This window comes from Myotis myotis, unplaced genomic scaffold, assembly GCF_014108235.1.
Source record: "Myotis myotis isolate mMyoMyo1 unplaced genomic scaffold, mMyoMyo1.p scaffold_m19_p_7, whole genome shotgun sequence".
In the NCBI taxonomy this organism is placed as follows: Eukaryota; Metazoa; Chordata; class Mammalia; order Chiroptera; family Vespertilionidae; genus Myotis; species Myotis myotis.
The window spans coordinates 8,542,811-8,561,915 of record NW_023416379.1 but is presented as its reverse complement, the minus strand read 5'-3'; the positions used below and the strand labels follow the sequence as shown (position 1 = coordinate 8,561,915).

Sequence of the window (19,105 nt, the reverse complement as noted above, 5' to 3'; positions counted from 1 at the left end):
ATTTTTTCAGGTACATTGTATATCTTTTGAATGCGTAGACTGAAATATCTTGATTTATAGTTTTAAACAATTATTTGCTACATTTCTGTGATTTTATTCTTCAGGTGCCCACTTACATACACTAAGGACACCTTTTACCTGTACTTTGTATTTATGACTTTTTCTGAAACCCTTTTGTTCTTTTCCTTTACACTTTCTTCTTACATCCTTTATCCTTCTCACCATGCCGTTCATTGAGTCTGTTTGGTGTTAGAGCCTGTCTATTTCAGTCCACGTTTCTGAATATTTTTCCTTAAAATTCAAATTTATTTCTAAAAGTCTCAGTTCCTATTTTACTCTTTTATGTTGCCTGATCATGTCATTTCTGAAAATTCTTTTTCTAAAATGTGCAAATCTTCAAAGCTTTGTAATTCATTCGGAAATATTAGTCCATAGCTCCCATCTGCTTTGTAGAGAGCAGTTCCTCGAAGAGCTGAATTGTCAGAGCAGACCCAAATAAATCACAGATCGCATCCACACCGAGTTTTTACTAACGATTAGGAAAGGAATAAGACTAAAAATGGGCACAAATAAACAGCGCCTCCCTCGCTGGAAGGACTCGACCATTGGATGGAACTTCTAAAAGACCCTTTTTCTTCACTAAGATGCATTTTGATTTTTTGAGCCATAGACGATTGCTAAATATATACGATAAACGTTCACTCAGAGGAAGCAGTTCTTATATTTTGTTAGACATGCATATCGAAAGCCTATGAGATTAACTTTCATTCTTTGGCAGCTGTGTTTCATAAAATAAAAAATTCAAGGATTTTTTGTTTTGTTTTGTTTTGATTTTTACCATGAGCAATTTAGACAGATTGATATAACCAGTTAAAAACATTTTTAGATCCCAGACAAGTAAAAGCTAAAGGAGTTCACCAGCACCAAAACAGTATTATAAGAAATCTGAAAGGGACTTAAGAAAAAATATGAAAAATCAAATGGCAATAACTACATACCTATCAATAATTACTTTAAATGTAAATAGATTAAATGCTTCAATCAAAAGCCATAGGGTGGCTGAATAGATAAGAAACAAGAGCCATACATATGCTGCCTGCAAGAGAGCCACTTCAGATCAAAGACGCGCACAGACTACAAGTAACTGGACGGGAAATGGTATTTCATGGAAATGGAAGTAGCAGTACTTGTATTAGACACAATAGACTTTAAAACAAGGTATAACAGGAATCAAAGAAGGACCCAGCAATTCCACTTCTGAGTACTTATCCGAAGAAACCCAAAACAGTAATTGGTACGGACATATGCATCCCTATGTTTATTGCAGCATTAATTTGCAGTAGCCAAGATATGAAAGCAACCTATGTGTCCATCGATAAACAAATGGCCAGATAAGAGGTGGCACATATACACAATGGAATATTGCTCAGCCATGGAAAGGAATGAAATCTTGCCATCTGTGCCAGCATGGGTGGACTAGGGAGTATTAGGCTGAGTGAAGTAGGTCAGACAGAGTAAGGCAAATATATATGATTTCACTTATATGAGAAACCTAAAAACCAAACAAATAAACAAAGCAGAACAGAAACAAAATCATAGCTACATAGACCACTTTAATGGTTGCCGGATAGAAGGGGAGTTGTGAGGATGTTTGACAAATGGGAAGGGATTAAGAGGTGCAAATTGCCAGTCCTAAAAAAGTCATAAAAAGTCATGGTGATATAGTGCTCAGCATAGGGAATTTAGTCAATAATATTGTAATAGCAATGTGTAGTGTCAGATAGGTACTAGACTTATAGGTGATGCCTTTGTAAGTTCTATAGATGTCTCATTGCTACAATGTGCACCTGAAACATGAAGTATTGTATGTCAACCATCATTGAAATATTAAAAAAATTTAAAAACATTTTTAGATAAGAACTTCCCTTATTATCTTTCTGATATTCAATCTCATTGAATGTTTACAAGTTCTAATTAATCAATATACAAAAACCAAATATGTCTTTACACTAGCAACAAATATAGAACATAAATAAATACATATGTAATTAAATATACTTTTGTAATTATACATATGTGTTATAGTAGTAACAAAAACTATAATGTATTTGGAATAAATTTAATAAAGAAATTTCAGGAGCTCTATAGAGACAATTAGAAACCTTTATTGAAAGACATTAAGAGCATAAAACATTAAAATGAAAGCTATGCCATGTTTATGGCTGGGAAGATTCATTATTCAAAATATATCAATTCTCCACAAATTTACGTGTAAATTCAGTGCATTTCTAATAAAAATCTTGAGCTCATTATAAAATTTATATGGTAAAAATTCAAGTATAGCCAAATGATTCTCAAAACTAAAATTAAGGTAGGAAGACTGGGTAAAGAAACTATAATAATTAAGTTATATGGGCAGAAAGCTATTATAAATAAGACAATATGGTCTTATTGGCCTAGAAATGAGCATATTGACTAATGACATAGAAAAGAGAATTCAGAAACTGACATTTAGGAACAACTGACTTATGGTAGAGAGAACACTGAGATTTCAAGGGAAAGGAAGAACCATTGCATGACTGGTCCTGAAACAACTAGTTATCTGTATAGAAAAAAAATCCAACCCTACTTCCTAGCATGGGAAAAAATTAATTCCAGGTGAATCATGGACTTACTTGAGAGACAAAGCTAAAACATTTATAGGAAAACTAGAGGCCCGGTGCACAAAATTCGTGCAAGGGGCTTGGCCCTCGCAGCCCTGGCTGCCTTGGCCAGCCTGGCCCTCACAGTCCCTCACAACCCCGGTTTCGTCTGGAAGGTCATCTGGAAGGATGTCTGGAAGGTCGTTTGGCTGTTTGGTCTAATTAGCATAATAGCTCTTTATTATGTAGGATGTATGTCAGGGTCAGGAATTATGTCTTAAAACAAACACAAAAACTTAACTTTTTTCTCTCTAAAAGTAAAAATGTTTATAAAGAAAATAAAAAGAAGGCAAGTTGCTGGAGAAGTGGCTATTTATTATGCTTTATAAAGTATATCTATTTTATCAAAATTCTTTTGTATGAACCAAATATTATACTGAAAATACAGTAAGGAAAGAGAGAACAACTTAGCTCACACTGGCTTTCCCTTCGCATCCATCATCAGCTAAGTCAGGAACCTGCATCACTTTGCGTTTTCTGAAATGTGAAATGAAAATACTTGTGGAGGGCTCTCACAGATGCATTTAGAGTTTGTATGTTCAGGGAAATGGAATTGAAATGTCTTAGTAAGAGTCAGGGGCCCAATCCTTGAAATAGATGTTGGCTGAGTTTCTTGTAGTGTGTAATTACAACACAATAAGACTCAAAAGCATTTCAATAAAGTGTGGGTGGAAGAGGAACATGCTGCTTCAAGAGCTTCATTAGCTTTCTGCAGACTGGAGCTCTCCTGGTCGTTGGGAAGAACCTGTTTACCTCGGTTCACAATCAGTTTGAACCATCATTCAGGCCTGGGGGTCAGAGTGCAGCATCAAGTCCTTGGGCATACGCTGGGCGCAGAAAGAAAGGATAAAAACGTTTTTCTAAAAGCCAAGAAATGGGTTCAAATTTTGTTTATTAGTTGTTTCCAGAAGAATATGTTGCGGTGCCAATCACTGATGAAATGGTAGGATTATACTTCGATCCCTGCTTTAGTTTCTTAAAGGTGTTTCTGGTAAATTGGAGCAATGGCATTGGCCCAGTGTAGTGTTAGGCTAAACATAGAATTTCTACAGGTACTTACTGTGGCCTGAAGCCTTGGAAATATTTAGGGGAGAGAGAGGGAGGGAGGAGGGAGAGAGAGGGAGAGAGAGAGGGAGAGAGAGAGAGAGAGGGAGAGAGATCTCATGAAAACAAATGAATAAGAAAACCAAAATCAAGACATTGCCCTTTATGGTAAGGGTGATGAGAAAGACACATTTATCCATAAAGAATACATAGGTAATCTCTTATTTCTTTCCTGAAAATGACAGTATGCATGATTCTGGTTGGAGTAGAACACATTCATGTGGCTCTCAGTAAATTTTTCTTAAATTTTTATTTCAGTTTCTAATAAGCATTTTTGAGCTATTATTGCTTTTCCCTCTCTTAGATGGACTTGCTTTTAAAAAGCCTTAGAGTCAACACTTCTATAGTATGAAGGCGAGTCTTAAGGGATGATGAGAATTTGACAATATGTGTCATGCGTGGTTTATTATGCGCTACCCTGCGCATTCTCACATTTATCCTGGGAACAGCTTTTTGAGGATATTAAAAATATTATAATGCTCATATTTCCTCTGAGAAAATAAAGTTTATTGCTGTTAAACCTTAAAAGACTTGCTTACAATCACAAAGGTAGTAAGTGTCAGGATTGAGACTCTGCACTCCAATTTCAATGCTTAATAATTCCACCATTAATAAGTGATTATTATCATCATTTTCCTAGGCAGTAGGAACATAGGGAAAAATCAGATACAGACAGCCCTGTCCTGTGAGAGCATGTAATATATTGGAGGAGCACGGGGAGGACAGTTACATGAACGTAAAGGCTTACTATGCCAATAAAAGTAGATAAGTGACACATGCTTATGTGTAAGTGCTTATGGGTAGGGGTTGTAAGTGCTGTTTATAGGGACATACTTAGTGTAGACCTAATCTTAGAAGCGACAGTGGGGAATGGTGGATGGAGAAGCAGGAGGGATAACTACTGTGACAGATGAATGGTGTACTCCCAGAGCACAGGAAGAAGACAGAGGAAGTGCAGTGGGATATTCATTCAGTGTATGAATCTGGTCCCAGGACTGGCACAGTGTACTTGACCATTGAACAAACTTGGAAGTTTAGATGTCGAGTGCTTAGACCATACTTACAAGCACACAGTGAGAACCGAATACATGTTAGCTCTCATTGTTATTTTAGTACACTGTTGGAGCTGGTGGTGGGGTAAGTTGCTGTGAGATTTTGTTGGTGTTAATAAAAGAGTATCAGTATTTTAAGGAGTTTGTTCACCAAAAGTGGAGCTTAGTAATTCAAGGTAATGAATTATCCTTTTATTTACCTTCTTGTAGATGTTAGTAAGTCTACAAAATGTTGAGTGTGTGAAGTATTATTTTGGATACGTAGCCATTTTGTATTTAAAAGTCACGGAGTCATTATTTTAGAGCTGAAATAGCATTTAAGACTTAGGGCAGTGACTTTGAAAATGTCTTCTGTGGATTCTTCTAAGAAGGTAACTAAGCCGTTGTCTTGAAGGAAGGAAGGTGTGTGGGTCTTTTGGACACCCACACAGTCCTTCTGAAGCAGAAGCACTTTGTTCACATATCACTTTACTTAATAAGAACACCACTTCAAAAAGTACCATTGGTTTGGCCCAGCCGCCTTGTTTATAGATGTGAAAATGGAATTCCAGAAAGGTTAAGTGATTTGCCCAAGGTTGCACAGCTGTCTGCTGACAGAATGGGGTCAAGAAGACAGGTCCTCTCTTTCTGGTGCACTGTCCTTTACTACCTATTGCTACACAATGTGAGATTACTGCATTTTCCTGATATTAGCATAATAAAAAGAAACATTTAAAATTACACTTCAAGATCAGCACCTAATCAGTGGTTCTCAACCTTCTGGCCCTTTAAATACAGTTCCTCATGTTGTGACCCAACCATAAAATTATTTTCGTTGCTACTTCATAACTGTAATGATGCTACTGTTATGAATTGTAATGTAAATATCTGGTATGCAGGATGGTCTTAGGCGACCCCTGTGAAAGGGTCTTTCGACTGCCAAAGGGTCGCGACCCACAGGTTGAGAACCTCTGACCTAAATACAAGAGCTACGGGGAAAACAACTGCCAATAATTCACCAGATACACATCCACTCCCCCCACCTCTTGGAAGCAGCTTTCAGTATCATTCGCCCATCTGCAAACAAATTTGTTTGCTTTGTATCCATAGTTTTATTTGATTAAAACTTAGATTGAGAAGCATGCAATGAAGTTAGCAAACATTGTATGGACTCAAGGCAAAGACTGTCCATAATCAAAGAAAAGACCAAAAAGAGTGAAGGATACAGAGCTCTAGTAGAGTTGTACACATTTCCGAAAGATGTACTCGATAAAACAGCATTGTTTCACACAAGACCGGCCATCTTCTGCTGGCTCTATTCTCAAGCCTTGTTTGTGAACTGGCTTCCAGGGAGCAGTGTCATTCTTATAATGGCTGTGTTCCAACTTCAGCATGAAAAGCCTGGAGATTCTAAGAGGAAGGCAGTTCAGGTCACTTCTAATTTTCAACTCAAGTGTCTTGGATTTCTGGGCTCAATGCTATGAGTTTGTTGGTTTCCCTCACTGGATTTCAAAGCAGCAACACTCTTTGCTAGCCTTACGCTAACCATTAAAATAACTACCTCATTCAATTTCTTATCTTAGTTAGAAACACACACACACACACACACACACACAAATGTCTCTTCTAAAAATGGAGTCCAGATGACCTCAAAATATCTTGTCACTCAGGTCTCAGTTCAAGTGTCACCTTCTCAAGGACAAGCTAGCTGAAGTTGCCCTTCTACCGACTTGCCTGCTGCTCACTGTTTTATTTCCTAAAAGCACTTACCACAGCCCAAGATGATCTTGTTCCTTGTTACTTGTCTGTTATCTGGCTTTATCACTAGGAGAGTAGGACCTTGACTAACTTGCAAAGTGCTTGGGATCTAATAAAAGGCTGGTAAGTCCTGGTTGAATGAATGACTCTAGAATCCCTGCAAGAATCCTAGGTCTTTAGCTTAGTTATTAGACTTCCAACACGCTGTATGAATATACGTCAATCTTCTCAAAGGATAGGAATGAATTAAGGTTTTATGTAAAAGGAAGAGGGAAATAATGGCATTTTGGGGGGTGGGGAGCGGCATTTCAATGGCCTTGATTAATGATGGTTCATTTTGTTTTTGTGCCATAAAACCAAATTTTGTGGTGCATTTTGTTCTGGACTTTGTGTGCATAAGAACTTCTGCAGTTGGAATGGCCAAGTTAAGAAATGTGAATTTTTTTTTCTTCCTGCTATAGAGACTTGAGGAAATACTACCCCTGTGAGTCTGATCTTTGGAAAACACAAATCTTGATCACTCTTCCCTTAAGTTTTCCTAGGAATTCTCTTCAAACTGTAATGGCTTCTCTTGGATTGGGGATGAAATCCACCTTCCAGTTCACAGCCTTGGGGCCTTGTTTCCGCTGCTACCTCCTCAGGCCCCTTGTGCCTTGGTCAGCAAGGCCAGGGTACCAGGATGTTGACTTTCTTTTACTTTCTCAGACTCATCAAGCAGTTTCTTGCTTCCAAAACCTACATTAGTCTTTATGCTTGGTAAGCTCTTTCCAGTCCCTGCTAATTCCTATTTCTTTAGATTTCAGATTAAATGCCACCTCTCCAAATTGGTCTTCTCTGATACCCATCTTGCCCCATATCTAAAAGAGTCCCCTTGATGTACTTTACTCTAAGACCTGTACTCTTCCTTCTTGACATTTGTTGTAATGAATAGTTTTACTTCATTTTATTGGTGTGTGTTTTTGTGTGTGATAATGTGTATTTAATGTCTGTCTAAACTGTATATCTCAGGAGTCAATGTTTTGCTCATTGCTGTACTCCAAACACTTAACTCTGTGCTTGGAGCACAGTAGATTCCGACTCGGTAAATATTTACTGAATGAATATTGGAATGAACAAATAAAATTGATCTTTGAGTTTCTAGTGTGTCTAGTACTGAGTCTGGCATATATAATTGACTCAAAAAATAGTGTACAATGAAACTTGAGTTAAATAAATGAAGTGTTGATCATGTCTTTTACAGGTAAACAATGATTATTTATTAAAAGCAGGAACCCAGCTCTCACATACAAACACAGCACTCTCTTTGTTTATTCATCTTCATTCCAGTTAATGAAATCAGGTCATCTAAGAAGAATGGAGAAAAACTACTTAATTGCTTTGTGTGTATAATTCCAAAGCATCTACATGAAAAGCAAATAACTGAGACATTTTTCCTTATGTCTTACATATTTGATGTATCTTAAAAGATCTATCAAATCTCCTTCTAGTTGGATATTTGAGTAGATACAACCATTAGACAATTCTCCTCTAGTGACTTACTTTAACTCTTAAACTGTATACACTGTCAAGCAACCTCAAGTGGAACATTATCTATAGGAGTGCAGAATTCCATCTCCTTTGGCAAAGCCATTCAAACCCAGAAGTGTGTTTTACAGATTCTGACAGAAGTGTCTGTAATAACCAATTCTAACCTCCTTTTTCTTTATCTTTTTACCACTTTAGCACCCAAAAGTATATGAAAAAGGGTGCATGTTAAGGCTTGTTTCTATTTATTGTAAAATATCTCTTGGCTTAAAGCTGTTCTGATTAGCAGCCATCTGATGTGAGAAAAGTAAATAGCAAAGAGTTCCTTAGAGTATTAACTCCTATATGGCAGGTCACTTAATAAAGGTTATTGAACAGTAGATGACTAAGTGTTTGGCACTAATATCCAGACACATCTTTCATGCAGGTCAATCTAACATTTCCTGTGTAATTCTTTTTGCACCAGCATGAACCAGGAGGGTCTAAATCCTCTGGGTGAGTAATAGGTGTATCAATTATCTATACTCTGTCGCTAGGATTGGAAGTAGGCTTACAATGACTTTTGCAAAGCTGAAGTCCACCGCTGGCGATGGCAGTAGAGAGAGAGACGAAGCGGGAATGAGAGTCCTCATGGCTTTGCGTTGGGACATGATTTGGGGGCATGGGTAGGGCCTTCATTCTGGAAGGGGTTGAGTATGGACTTTAGTATGGACTTTAGTGTGATGGCCTTATAACCTCTGGCAGCCACTTCCACACTTTAGTCGTCAGCGAGTTAGTGCTTTAGCAAGGCAAGTCTCTGAAGGAGAATTTCATTTTCCTTGAGCTGAAAATACCCTGAGGATACTGCCTGAGGGAAGTGTTCTCTCTTTTCTTTTCTTTTTTTTTCTTTTTTTAAAAATATATTTTATTGATTTTTTACAGAGAGGAAGGGAGAGAGATAGAGAGTCAGAAACATCGATGAGAGAGAAACATCGATCAGCTGCCTCCTGCACATCTCCTACTGGGGATATGCCTGCAACCCAGGTACATGCCCTTGACCGGAATCGAACCTGGGACCTTTCAGTCCGCAGGCCGACGCTCTATCCACTGAGCCAAACTGGTTTCGGCATCTTTTCTTTAATTTCAATCCTATATGAAAAAAATCTTTTTAGCTTTTTTTCTCTTTGCATTGGAATTCTATTTACTGGCCACTGATATTGACTGGCTTCTCTTGGTTGAGTCCCTTATGTATCAAATGACAACCATGACAATAATAAAGCTACACATGGGTTGAAGCTGAGAAAAGCAGAGAACTGGAAACTTTCTCCCTGCAGTAACACTTCCCAACTTCTTCAGCAAGGTCTGCTTGACTTGGGATGTGTCTTCTGAGAATTTTACATTTCTGAAATGCTCTAAATTGCTCCAGGCATTTGTTCCTCAGCCTCTCAGTGAAGATAGTGCTGGCTTTCATTCCATAGCAGCTCTTCTCAAGGTAATGGACTAAAAGTCATTTCCACTTGAAATCCAATCCTTCAAAATGAATCCTACAATATGGTTTTTGTCTCCCTTTTGTCAGAATAACTCTAAGAAGATGATCTTCTGATCATATTCTTAAAATTTATCTTATTGGTTTTTATTTTATTCCATTTTCCAGGTTATTCTTATGCTCATTCAGGCACAGAGTTAAGGAATTGGTTCAAGGTCACATAACTGGTAAATGGAAACATCAAGATTTGAACCCAGGCCGTTGGATGCCAAACTCTGAACTGCTTTTATCTCAAGGGCTCAGCTTTGAGATGCAGCCACTGACATTTTGCATTTTTCAGGATTTGCTGGCATTGCCGTTGTAAGTGGTGATGACGTGTAGAACAGAAATTTGCCGTTTAGTTTCACACGTCAGAGAGTCGCATTTGTGAACCTCTTAATTGTACAAATATTTATGGATCCACGGCACCACAGAGCGTGCGCTGAGAGATTTTGTAGCAGCCAAAATACGCACGTTTTTTAAATACAACTAAACCTGCCACTATTGACTTTAAACAGCATCCTAATCTGTAAACTTTTTTTCTAACCATACTGTACTTTTCTCAGGACAGCTAAGTTAAATGTTGATCTCCTGGGCTTTCTGTTCGTTTGTTCCTGTCCATAAAGAGAGACTAAGGGGTAGCTTTCCATTTTGTAAGATTATTTTTGAAGATATATAAGGGCAGGTTTGATCTGCACACCCTCATTAGAGCTCTTTATTTCCCAGGTGGAGAATAAGTACCTAAGGGCTTCTGATAAACAGGCTTTCATTTCTATAGAGAAGGAACTTTCAGGATATTGCATAAACAAATGCTCTTGCAAACCCTCCTCCCTCTTCCTCACCCCCCAACCCCCCCACCCCCCTTGCAAATGGACTGTATTAGAAGAGAACAAAGAGCAGAACAAGGTTTCCCCACTAGGGGATTCTAAGCTGCTCTGAACACCTGATGTAATTGGTGGAGGGCTTCATCCTTGCAGCCTGTCACGTCTCACAGTTGGAGTCCAAGGCTGGGCTGCTTGCTAAACTACTCCTGATATATGACTAAAGCTGTTCTTTCTTCAAAAATAAATCTTGTTCTTCCATACCCCGTGTATTTCTCAGCCTCAGGAGCACCTCGTGGATTTAGACCAATTTTTACATTACTTAGTAACTTTACCACCAGCTTCTCAGTAGTCAACCCATGTCTGATGCTGTTGATTCATCTGTTCCATCTGAAATTGAGTTAATTCTCTGGTCTGAATGGCTCCCTGAGGTTAGGATAGAACATTTTGGCAGCATTTCAACAAGGAAGCCCTGACCCCGAGGAGTAATGACCTCAGTGGACAGATGATAAAGGGTTCCTCTGTGTTGGGCAGGTATCAAGTGTCTGAACATCCAGCAAGGTCCACATGGATTTGTTCCTGATCTTAGGGCTCAGTCACCTGTTCACTGGCTCACATGGCAAGCCCTTTCACCTGTGACGCTGCTAATGAGGGACCTACAGATACCACGTCATCAGTCAGTCATTTCCATGTGGGCAACATGTAGTGATTTACCAAAAAGATCATCAGGGTCAACAAAGAACATAGCACTTATTTATTATACCCAAAGTGTTAGACCAAGGGAGTTTTTCCCATAGAAAGCATAGTGGGTTTAGTCTGATGGAGACAACATGAAGTTCTTGTAGACTTTTAGAGAACCCTGAGAAACTAGGGACTTCAGTGGAATAAATATTCTCCCAGGTGCCCTCAAAGTTGAGACTTCCAGCAGCAAACATGAAGCACTTCGCTCTGCATGGAAGCAAGCCCCAGGTCCTCCTAGCCAGTGGTCGTGACCCCTTTGGCGGTCTAACGACCTTTTCACAGGGGTCGCCTATCATCCTGCATATCAGATATTTACATTATGATTCATAACAGTAGCAACATTACAGTTATGAAGTAGCAACGAAAATAATTTTATGGTTGGGTCACAACATGAGGAACTGTATTTAAAGGGCCAGAGGTTGAGAACCACTATAAATGTCTCAATGATTTATACTTAAGGTGTGTGCCCTCTGTGCCCTCTAAAGGACCACCACACACAGAGAACCTTAGGGATGTGCCATACCCAGTCTATGGCTCCCAGTTTGTGCTGAAGAGCAAGCATTGTGTTGTGGACAGGTCTGATGGGGGGAAATCACAGGCTGTGCAGTGGGAAGAAGCCGAGAAGAATGCTCTCTTGCTGAAAGGGTTAAGAACAAGCTTCTCAGGAGAAAATGTGGGAGACTATTGAAAAGGGACCAGAAGAACAGGGAACAGTTAAGACTCCGCTCTCAGTTTCTGAGCTGAACTTTTGCTCACAGCAGGTGAGCGCAGGCTCCCTCCCACACTGAGAGCTGCTCCCCTGCCGATGTGCAGTCTGTGAAGTAAACAGACGTTATACTGAGAAAGGAACATTTCTCTATTTTGGCTATTAGTTGTTATTTTTAAAGCTCTATCCTCCAAACCTTTTCCCCTCTCCTTGTTTATTTTTTCACTAGAAAGAAAATGTGCTTCTTAAAAAAAAAAAAATCAACTACAGGACAAGAAAAACACTTCTAGTATTCTCTGTCTGATTAAGGCCAACTCACCTCTGGGTGTGGCATCTATCACCCCCTCTTGTGGAAGGTAGCATTTAACGTTTTCCTCCACCTACTGGTATGTAGAGCTTTCATACACCTGGATTTCCACCGTCAAAGCAAAATCTACCACAGCAATTGTTTTCTGGGTGCTTCAGGTAAAAAGGCCAACCTCTCCCTTGACATCTATGGATCGATTTATCAATCCATAACTAATAGTTAAATATCGACCCTGCTGTGTGCCACATACCATTCTAAGCACTTTATATAAAATCCCATTTACCTTTATCTAAGAATATTATATCAGTTGCTTCAATATTGATGTGGGTTAAACTTGGGGCGATTGACATTACTTGGAAGAGACTTTCTAGGCCTTTTCTGGGGAATGCCTCCCGTTGTGTTGCACCTGTCTTTCTCCTTGTCTATTTTGTCTCTATTCTGGGTCTTCATATTAACGAGGCCTATGCCTAATGCCTAGCTCAAAGCCTGGTGTAATGGGCCCTCAATCTTTCTTTTTGAATGGCTTAAAGTGAAGCAAGACAAGAAGACAGAGAAAATCTTATTGGAATTCTTTTTCTGGTGTAGGTGGTGTGGTTTAACTTAAACAGTTTTGAGACCTAATTCCCTTATTTGGAAAGTGGAAATAATAATACCAACCTTAGGGGGCAGCTGTAAGAAGTAAATAAATTTTATCAAAAGTACTAGCATATGTCAAGTCAGCGCGTTAAAGATGGTTTATTCCATAAAGGTGTTAAGAAAACTAACTAGCTGCCTGGGAAAAATAGTAAGTTGAATCCCTGTCTCACATCTTACATCAAAGTAAGTATCAAATGATAGTTGCACGACTGTATAAATGTACTAAAATCTATCGTATGGTACACTTTAAATGGATTCTTTGATAAGTAATGATATCTTAATAAAGTGTTTATAAAAAATAAAATCCAGAAGAGCAAAGATTTAAACATAAAAATATATACTAGAACTATACTAGAAAGGAACATAAGACAGAAATATTTTATTTATGTTATTGGAAGGGAGAATGACCTTTTCAAGCAAGAAATGTTATTTTAAAGCCATAAATGAACAGTTTGATAAATATGTTTATGTAATGACTAGAGGCCTGATGCATGAAATTCATGCAAGAGTAGGCCTTCGCAGCTGTGGCTGCCTGGATCCCTCCCTTGCAGCTGCGGCTTCATCCCAGAAGGACGTTTGGTCTAATTAGCATATTATGCTTTTATTATTATAGATTAAATGTTTGCAGAAGAAAATACCAGAAACCAAGTCAAATGAAAACATGACAAACCATTAGAAAATCATTGAGAGCACATAGAACAAATTGATAACTATTACAATATATAAAGAGCTCTTAAGAATCAATGTGAACATGACTAATATCCAAGAGAAAAAGGAGACCTCTCAGAGAAGGTGCTTACAACAATATATTCTCCTACCAACAGCCTGTTGGTACAAGCTCTTTGGAAGCAATTTTTGAACTACTTATCAAAGTTTTAAAAATACTCCTCTGATATCGTGATTCTACTTCTAAGAATTTATTCTATAGCTGTCTATAGATGTGCCCAAAGACATAAGCATAAAGGTAATCATTGCAGGAGCTGTTTGTAATGGCAAAATACTAGAAATCAAACTAAATGTCTGCCAATAAAAAAGTGGTTAAAGAAATCACAGCTTTTTTTTTCGTGGTGAAAAACTATGCAGTTTTTAAAAACAGTTGAGGAAGAACTTCAAGATATTTTAATTAAAAACAAAACAAAAACGATACTGGGCAATGTGTTCAGTGTTTATGTTTTAAATTTGTATATATTTCATAAATATATCTTTGCATATGCATAGACTATTTTAACTTCTCCCTGTCCTTCTTGATTACAACATGCCCCAAATTGAGCCTGTGAACAAAAAGATGAATGAGTTCCTTTCACATATATCATTTCATTTAATTTCTGCAACAAGTGCATACAAATGATACAAAGTAATTTATTTTTAAAATATTACATGTGATGAATTACATGTCATGTTATGAATGTTAAATTCTTGAGGCCAAGGCTCTGTTGCATAGGGAAAAGCCTAAACTTCCTATTGTGATGTAGGACCTTCTTCCTCACCTGACCATTTCCTTCTTTCTCACATTAATCTATCTCTTTCTAGCACACTGCTCAATATTCTTTCATTTGTTCCTCCTTTCCACATTTAGGACCTTCTTCCAGTGATTTTTCAGTGAAATCCTACGTTCTCTCAAAGTGTTACCTCAAATGCCACCTACTAAGCAAATTCTCACCTGTCATCCTCAACAACATCAGTAGTTCCAGTTCAGCTAGAGCCCATGATTTTCAGTTTCTTCTCTACTTCAAAAGCACTCTATATAAGTCTGTTATACTTGATTATGTTATTTCAAGGCCATGAACATATTGAAACTGGAGGCCCTGTTTTTTTGTTTGTTTGTTGTTTTTAATTATTGATTTCACAGAAGAAGGGAGAGGGAGATAGAAACATCAATGATGAGAGAGAATCATTGATAGGCTGCCTCCTGCATGCCCCCCACTAGGGATCGAGCCCACAACCTGGGCATGTGCCTTGACCGGAATCGAACCATGACGTCCTGGTTCATAGGTCGATGCTCAACCACTGAACCACACTGGCCGGGGTGGAGGCCCTGTTTTTATTCCCATAACTACCACGATATCTAGAATATAGGAATAGATAAAAAATATTAGAAAACTCATTTACCTCAATCTTAATAATATTTTATTAACCATAGGTTGAAGAATGCTATAATTAACATGCATATTTGGGGAATGAATATTTGAAATGAAAATGGTTTATTCGTGGGAAATCTTTTTGCCTTGCTTCCTAGAATTCAAATGAATGTTCATGCTCCATAAACAGAATGGCTACAGTTTTTTGATACAGATTTGGAGCCAGCAGATTTTTATGAATGTGAACCTTATCATACCTTCTGGAACTTCTATGTTCTTTAATACTTTTTTTTTCCTGCATTTTCATAGGAACCAGGGGAAATGTGTAGAGGGCATGGTGGAGATCTTTGACATGTTGCTGGCTACGTCATCTCGGTTTCGTATGATGAATCTCCAGGGAGAGGAGTTTGTGTGCCTCAAATCCATCATTTTGCTCAATTCTGGTGAGTTGATAACACGTGAGAATTTAATTCTCGGTTACTGAAAGAAATATGTATTTTCAACTAGATGCAAGCTACCTGCTACAAAGGCATACTCATAAATTGAAGGGAACCACTGACACACATTTAAAACAATCTATTGGCATTGTTGACTACTTACTGAGGTGGAACCTCACTGTTTCAATACGATGAATGAAAAACAAATTGAATTGAATGAAAAAGGCATGGAATTAAATGACCTTTTTGTTGAAATAGTTGTATCTTTTGGTAGATATTGGGGGTGTTTTTATTCAAGTGATTCATGTATAGACATGTGGCTATTGACCAGTAGTTAAAATTACACTGTTTAAAAAATGGTGACCAATTCCAAGTTCCAGATCGTAAGGAAAGAAGCTTATTTGAGACAGACTATATTTTTGGTCAAAACTGATTAGCTGAAAAATATAACTGGCTCAGAGATAGGAAATCCTGGTCCTAAGACAGAAGCAGATGGAATGCAGTAAATTGGACCAGCTGAAAGGGAGTTTTTTCATTGGTCTTTGGTATCTAATTCAACTGTTCCCTTCTATTTATTCATTGGAAAGAGCTCAGCTGAGAACACATTTTTTTTTTTTTTTTTTTTTTTTTTTTTTTTTTTTGTAGTGATGTTGGCTCTATTATAAAAAGTCATTTCAGGTCACCAGATGGAAATCATGGCTCAGCCTGAACTAACACCCTGACTCCTCCCACCCCCTCAGTATTTGGCCCTAAGCACTAGATCTCCAGTCTGTGGGACCTGAAACTCAACAATTGGGTGGCAGCTGCAGTGTAGATGCCCTTAATCTGGACCTTTACCCCTAATCCGTGGCCCTCCTTCATGCCTCAGGCCTCATTCTTACATAGAAATCATAGGTATTTTAAAGCCCTGGCCTGATTTAGATCTCCTTCCTTACACCAGTAGGTCCTATCTCAAATTTCCCAGTAACTGAACAAACAGTCTGTATTGATCACGGGTAGAGAATCAGCACATCTTTCTCTTTTCGATGTTTTATCTCTTCCTGATGATTGGCGGTCCCTTCCCACCCCCCACCCTCCTAACAATTTTCCACTTCTCTTCCCCACCAATGCTAGTAACCAAATCACTTAATGGTCCTCATAGTAATCATTCTCACTTATCAACAGATAAATGGAAATCTATACTATTACACTAGACAATGACAGGATTACAGAATGAAGTTACATAAAAAAATAATGTGATCTATACTAAGGCAGTGATTAGGACTCCATTCAAGTTTCTGGTTCCACTCACATGCATTGTGCTTTTCATTTTAGTCATTTGTCCTGGACATTGCAGGGTCCAGACCCCTCAATGGCTGTTTAGTGGATGAGTGTTCTGGGAGCAGTGCCACTCGGCTGCCCGGTGCCAGGTCCTGAACCGGCTCCTTCTTCGGTGGAGTGCTGGCACATGCAGGCAATCTGCTAACTTCAGGGAAAGCTGGCCTGTCAGTGCTGGGGCATTTCCCCCACTGTTACCAGGAAATAATACCCCAGACAGGAAGTGAAACTGGCGAGCTGTATAGTCAATGCAGTAGATGCTGTGGCCTTGGTAACCAAAAGTGTTTCCTTCAATCCATATAGCTTTTTCCTACATTATCGTTTCTATGATTGGGTGTTGTTGTTTTTTTAATTTAATATTATGTTTAAAAAGGCAAGACTTTTGCCATCAAAATTTTGGATTTGTAGACCCATGTTTTTTAAGTCCCAGAGGGGAAAAAGATATCTTTCAGCCCTCGTAGGAAAGTCTTTTATTAAGACTAGCACCAGAGCCTGGCTGGTGTGGCTCAGTGGTTGAGCATTGACCCGTGCAGGAGGTCACAAGTTCAATTCAAAGTCAGGGCACATGCTCAGGTTGCGGGCTTGATTCCCAGTAGGGGATGTGCAGGAGCCAGTGGATCGATGTTCCTTTCTCATCGATGCTTCTATCTCTTCTCCCTTTCCCTTCCTCTCTCTCTAAAATCAATAAAAACATATTTAAGAAAAAAGACTAGCACCAGAATCTCAAGCAAGGATTTCCCACTGCAGAATTTGGACCTCCACCTTACACTCCCCCCCCCCCCCCCCCACACACACACACGAGTTCAACGTTCCTACTGGATTCTCCTTCTTTCTCAGGATCTGCTGTGAGCGTCCCCTGCACTTGAAGGGTTGGCACACCATTTTGGAAATGCAAGGCATTGCATACTGACAGAGTTTAACAGCTGTCTTTTTTGTGAGATAGCAGGGCAACAGCTGGCTCGAGAGCACTAACAAAACAGAGGCTGTCGCTCAAACTGGAAAAAGAGAGATCACTTTTTCCACTCGCAAAGCGAGCTGTGTTTCCGAAAAGCAGAGCTGCTGCTGGGCATAGCTCCTAGTATCGCATATTGTTCCTGAGAAATAGAACAAAGAGGACAGGACTTGGAAACAGAATCATATATGGTGCTAGATCCTTTTTCAGAGTGAAAAAAGCTACCGGTCAGATGGAGGTTACCATCGTCACCTCTCAAGAGACATACAGAGTGGCTCAAACTCCAGGACTGTCTGACAGAAGCTGAGCTGGAAACGGTTCAGGAAACCTAAACTAGAAGGTTTTTGTGATCCCTGGGAAACCAGACCTCAGTGAATGAAGGAACCTTGGGCTTTGTGTGGACATCCTGTCACCCAAGACTGAGGAGGTTGTGTTATGTTGGCCTTGACTTTGGGGCAGAGGCACTAGGGAGTTGAAAGGTGGTTGTGAGGACCTGCTAGGAATGTTTTTCTGGAAGTCTTGAGAGGTTCTCCCAAATGCCAAAATCTCCACGAGAAGCCCTTTTTGCAGCTGTTAGGGAGCAGGATCATCATGATTTCTGCCTCATTTAGAACAGTTATTACTTGGCTTGAGAAGGCCTAGAATCTTCCATAGGACAAAATCTGTTTGTTTTCTACTCCCCACCGAAGGGCAGAGGCATTCCTTGTTGATTCGAAGATGCTGTAGCAAAGTCAATGCCAGCTTCAAGGCACTCTAAGAACCAGCTGGACAGAGCTCAAGAGGAGGGCAAATGAGAACAGAGCAGATGAGCACAACACAGAAGGCTGAGAGGGAGGGTGGGGAGCTGGAGCTATAGAGGGGGTGGGGCAAAGGTGCTGCACTTGCTCACGGTATTCCTTCTACACAACGTGATTTCCGTTCCTCTTTATAATTCCAGTATTTCTGATCCTTCTCAGATCTCATCTCATTCAGGAAATCTACTACCCACATTCAGAATGAGCTTTTCTTCTCTAGACTATTCTTGTTCTCACAGTCAGGACCACACAGTCTAGCATTTGGTCAGTTGGTTGTCTGATTTCATTCATTTATTTAATAATTCATCATTTACTGAATTCCTACTACAAACTTTATGTCAAATATATGAAAATCTATGACAATTTTTTTTGTTTTGTTTTGTTTTACTTCAACCTGGATTGGTTCTTTATGCACAGATGTCCTAATTTTTCTATAAGCCATGAATCTCTTTTTGTGTATTCCTCACAGCTTTTAGCCTGTGAATGGTCAACAAGTATCCCACCATTCATTCACTTAATAGATGCTCATTTGCTGGACACGACCAGGAGCACCTGGCAAGTCCCCATGTTCCCAGGCTGTATCTACCATTGTAAAACCTATCCTTTTTCAGCATACTGTAGATCTAGGCAACATCAAACTAGTTACTGGTAAAACAACACCCATCTCCCTGGCTTATTGAGCTAATGGGGAAA

At 39.1% G+C, this 19,105-nt stretch overlaps 1 protein-coding gene across 3 annotated transcripts in view; it reads left to right on the top strand.

The window, feature by feature from the left end:
* Positions 1-19,105, top strand: part of ESR1 (estrogen receptor 1) — a 304,587-nt gene that overhangs the window by 256,961 nt on the left and 28,521 nt on the right. For all 3 annotated transcript variants that reach the window (XM_036317796.1, XM_036317794.1, XM_036317795.1), the window contains one exon: positions 15,222-15,355. In XM_036317796.1, coding sequence (XP_036173689.1) covers positions 15,222-15,355 — 134 coding nt within the window. The remainder of the gene's footprint in view (positions 1-15,221; positions 15,356-19,105) is intronic.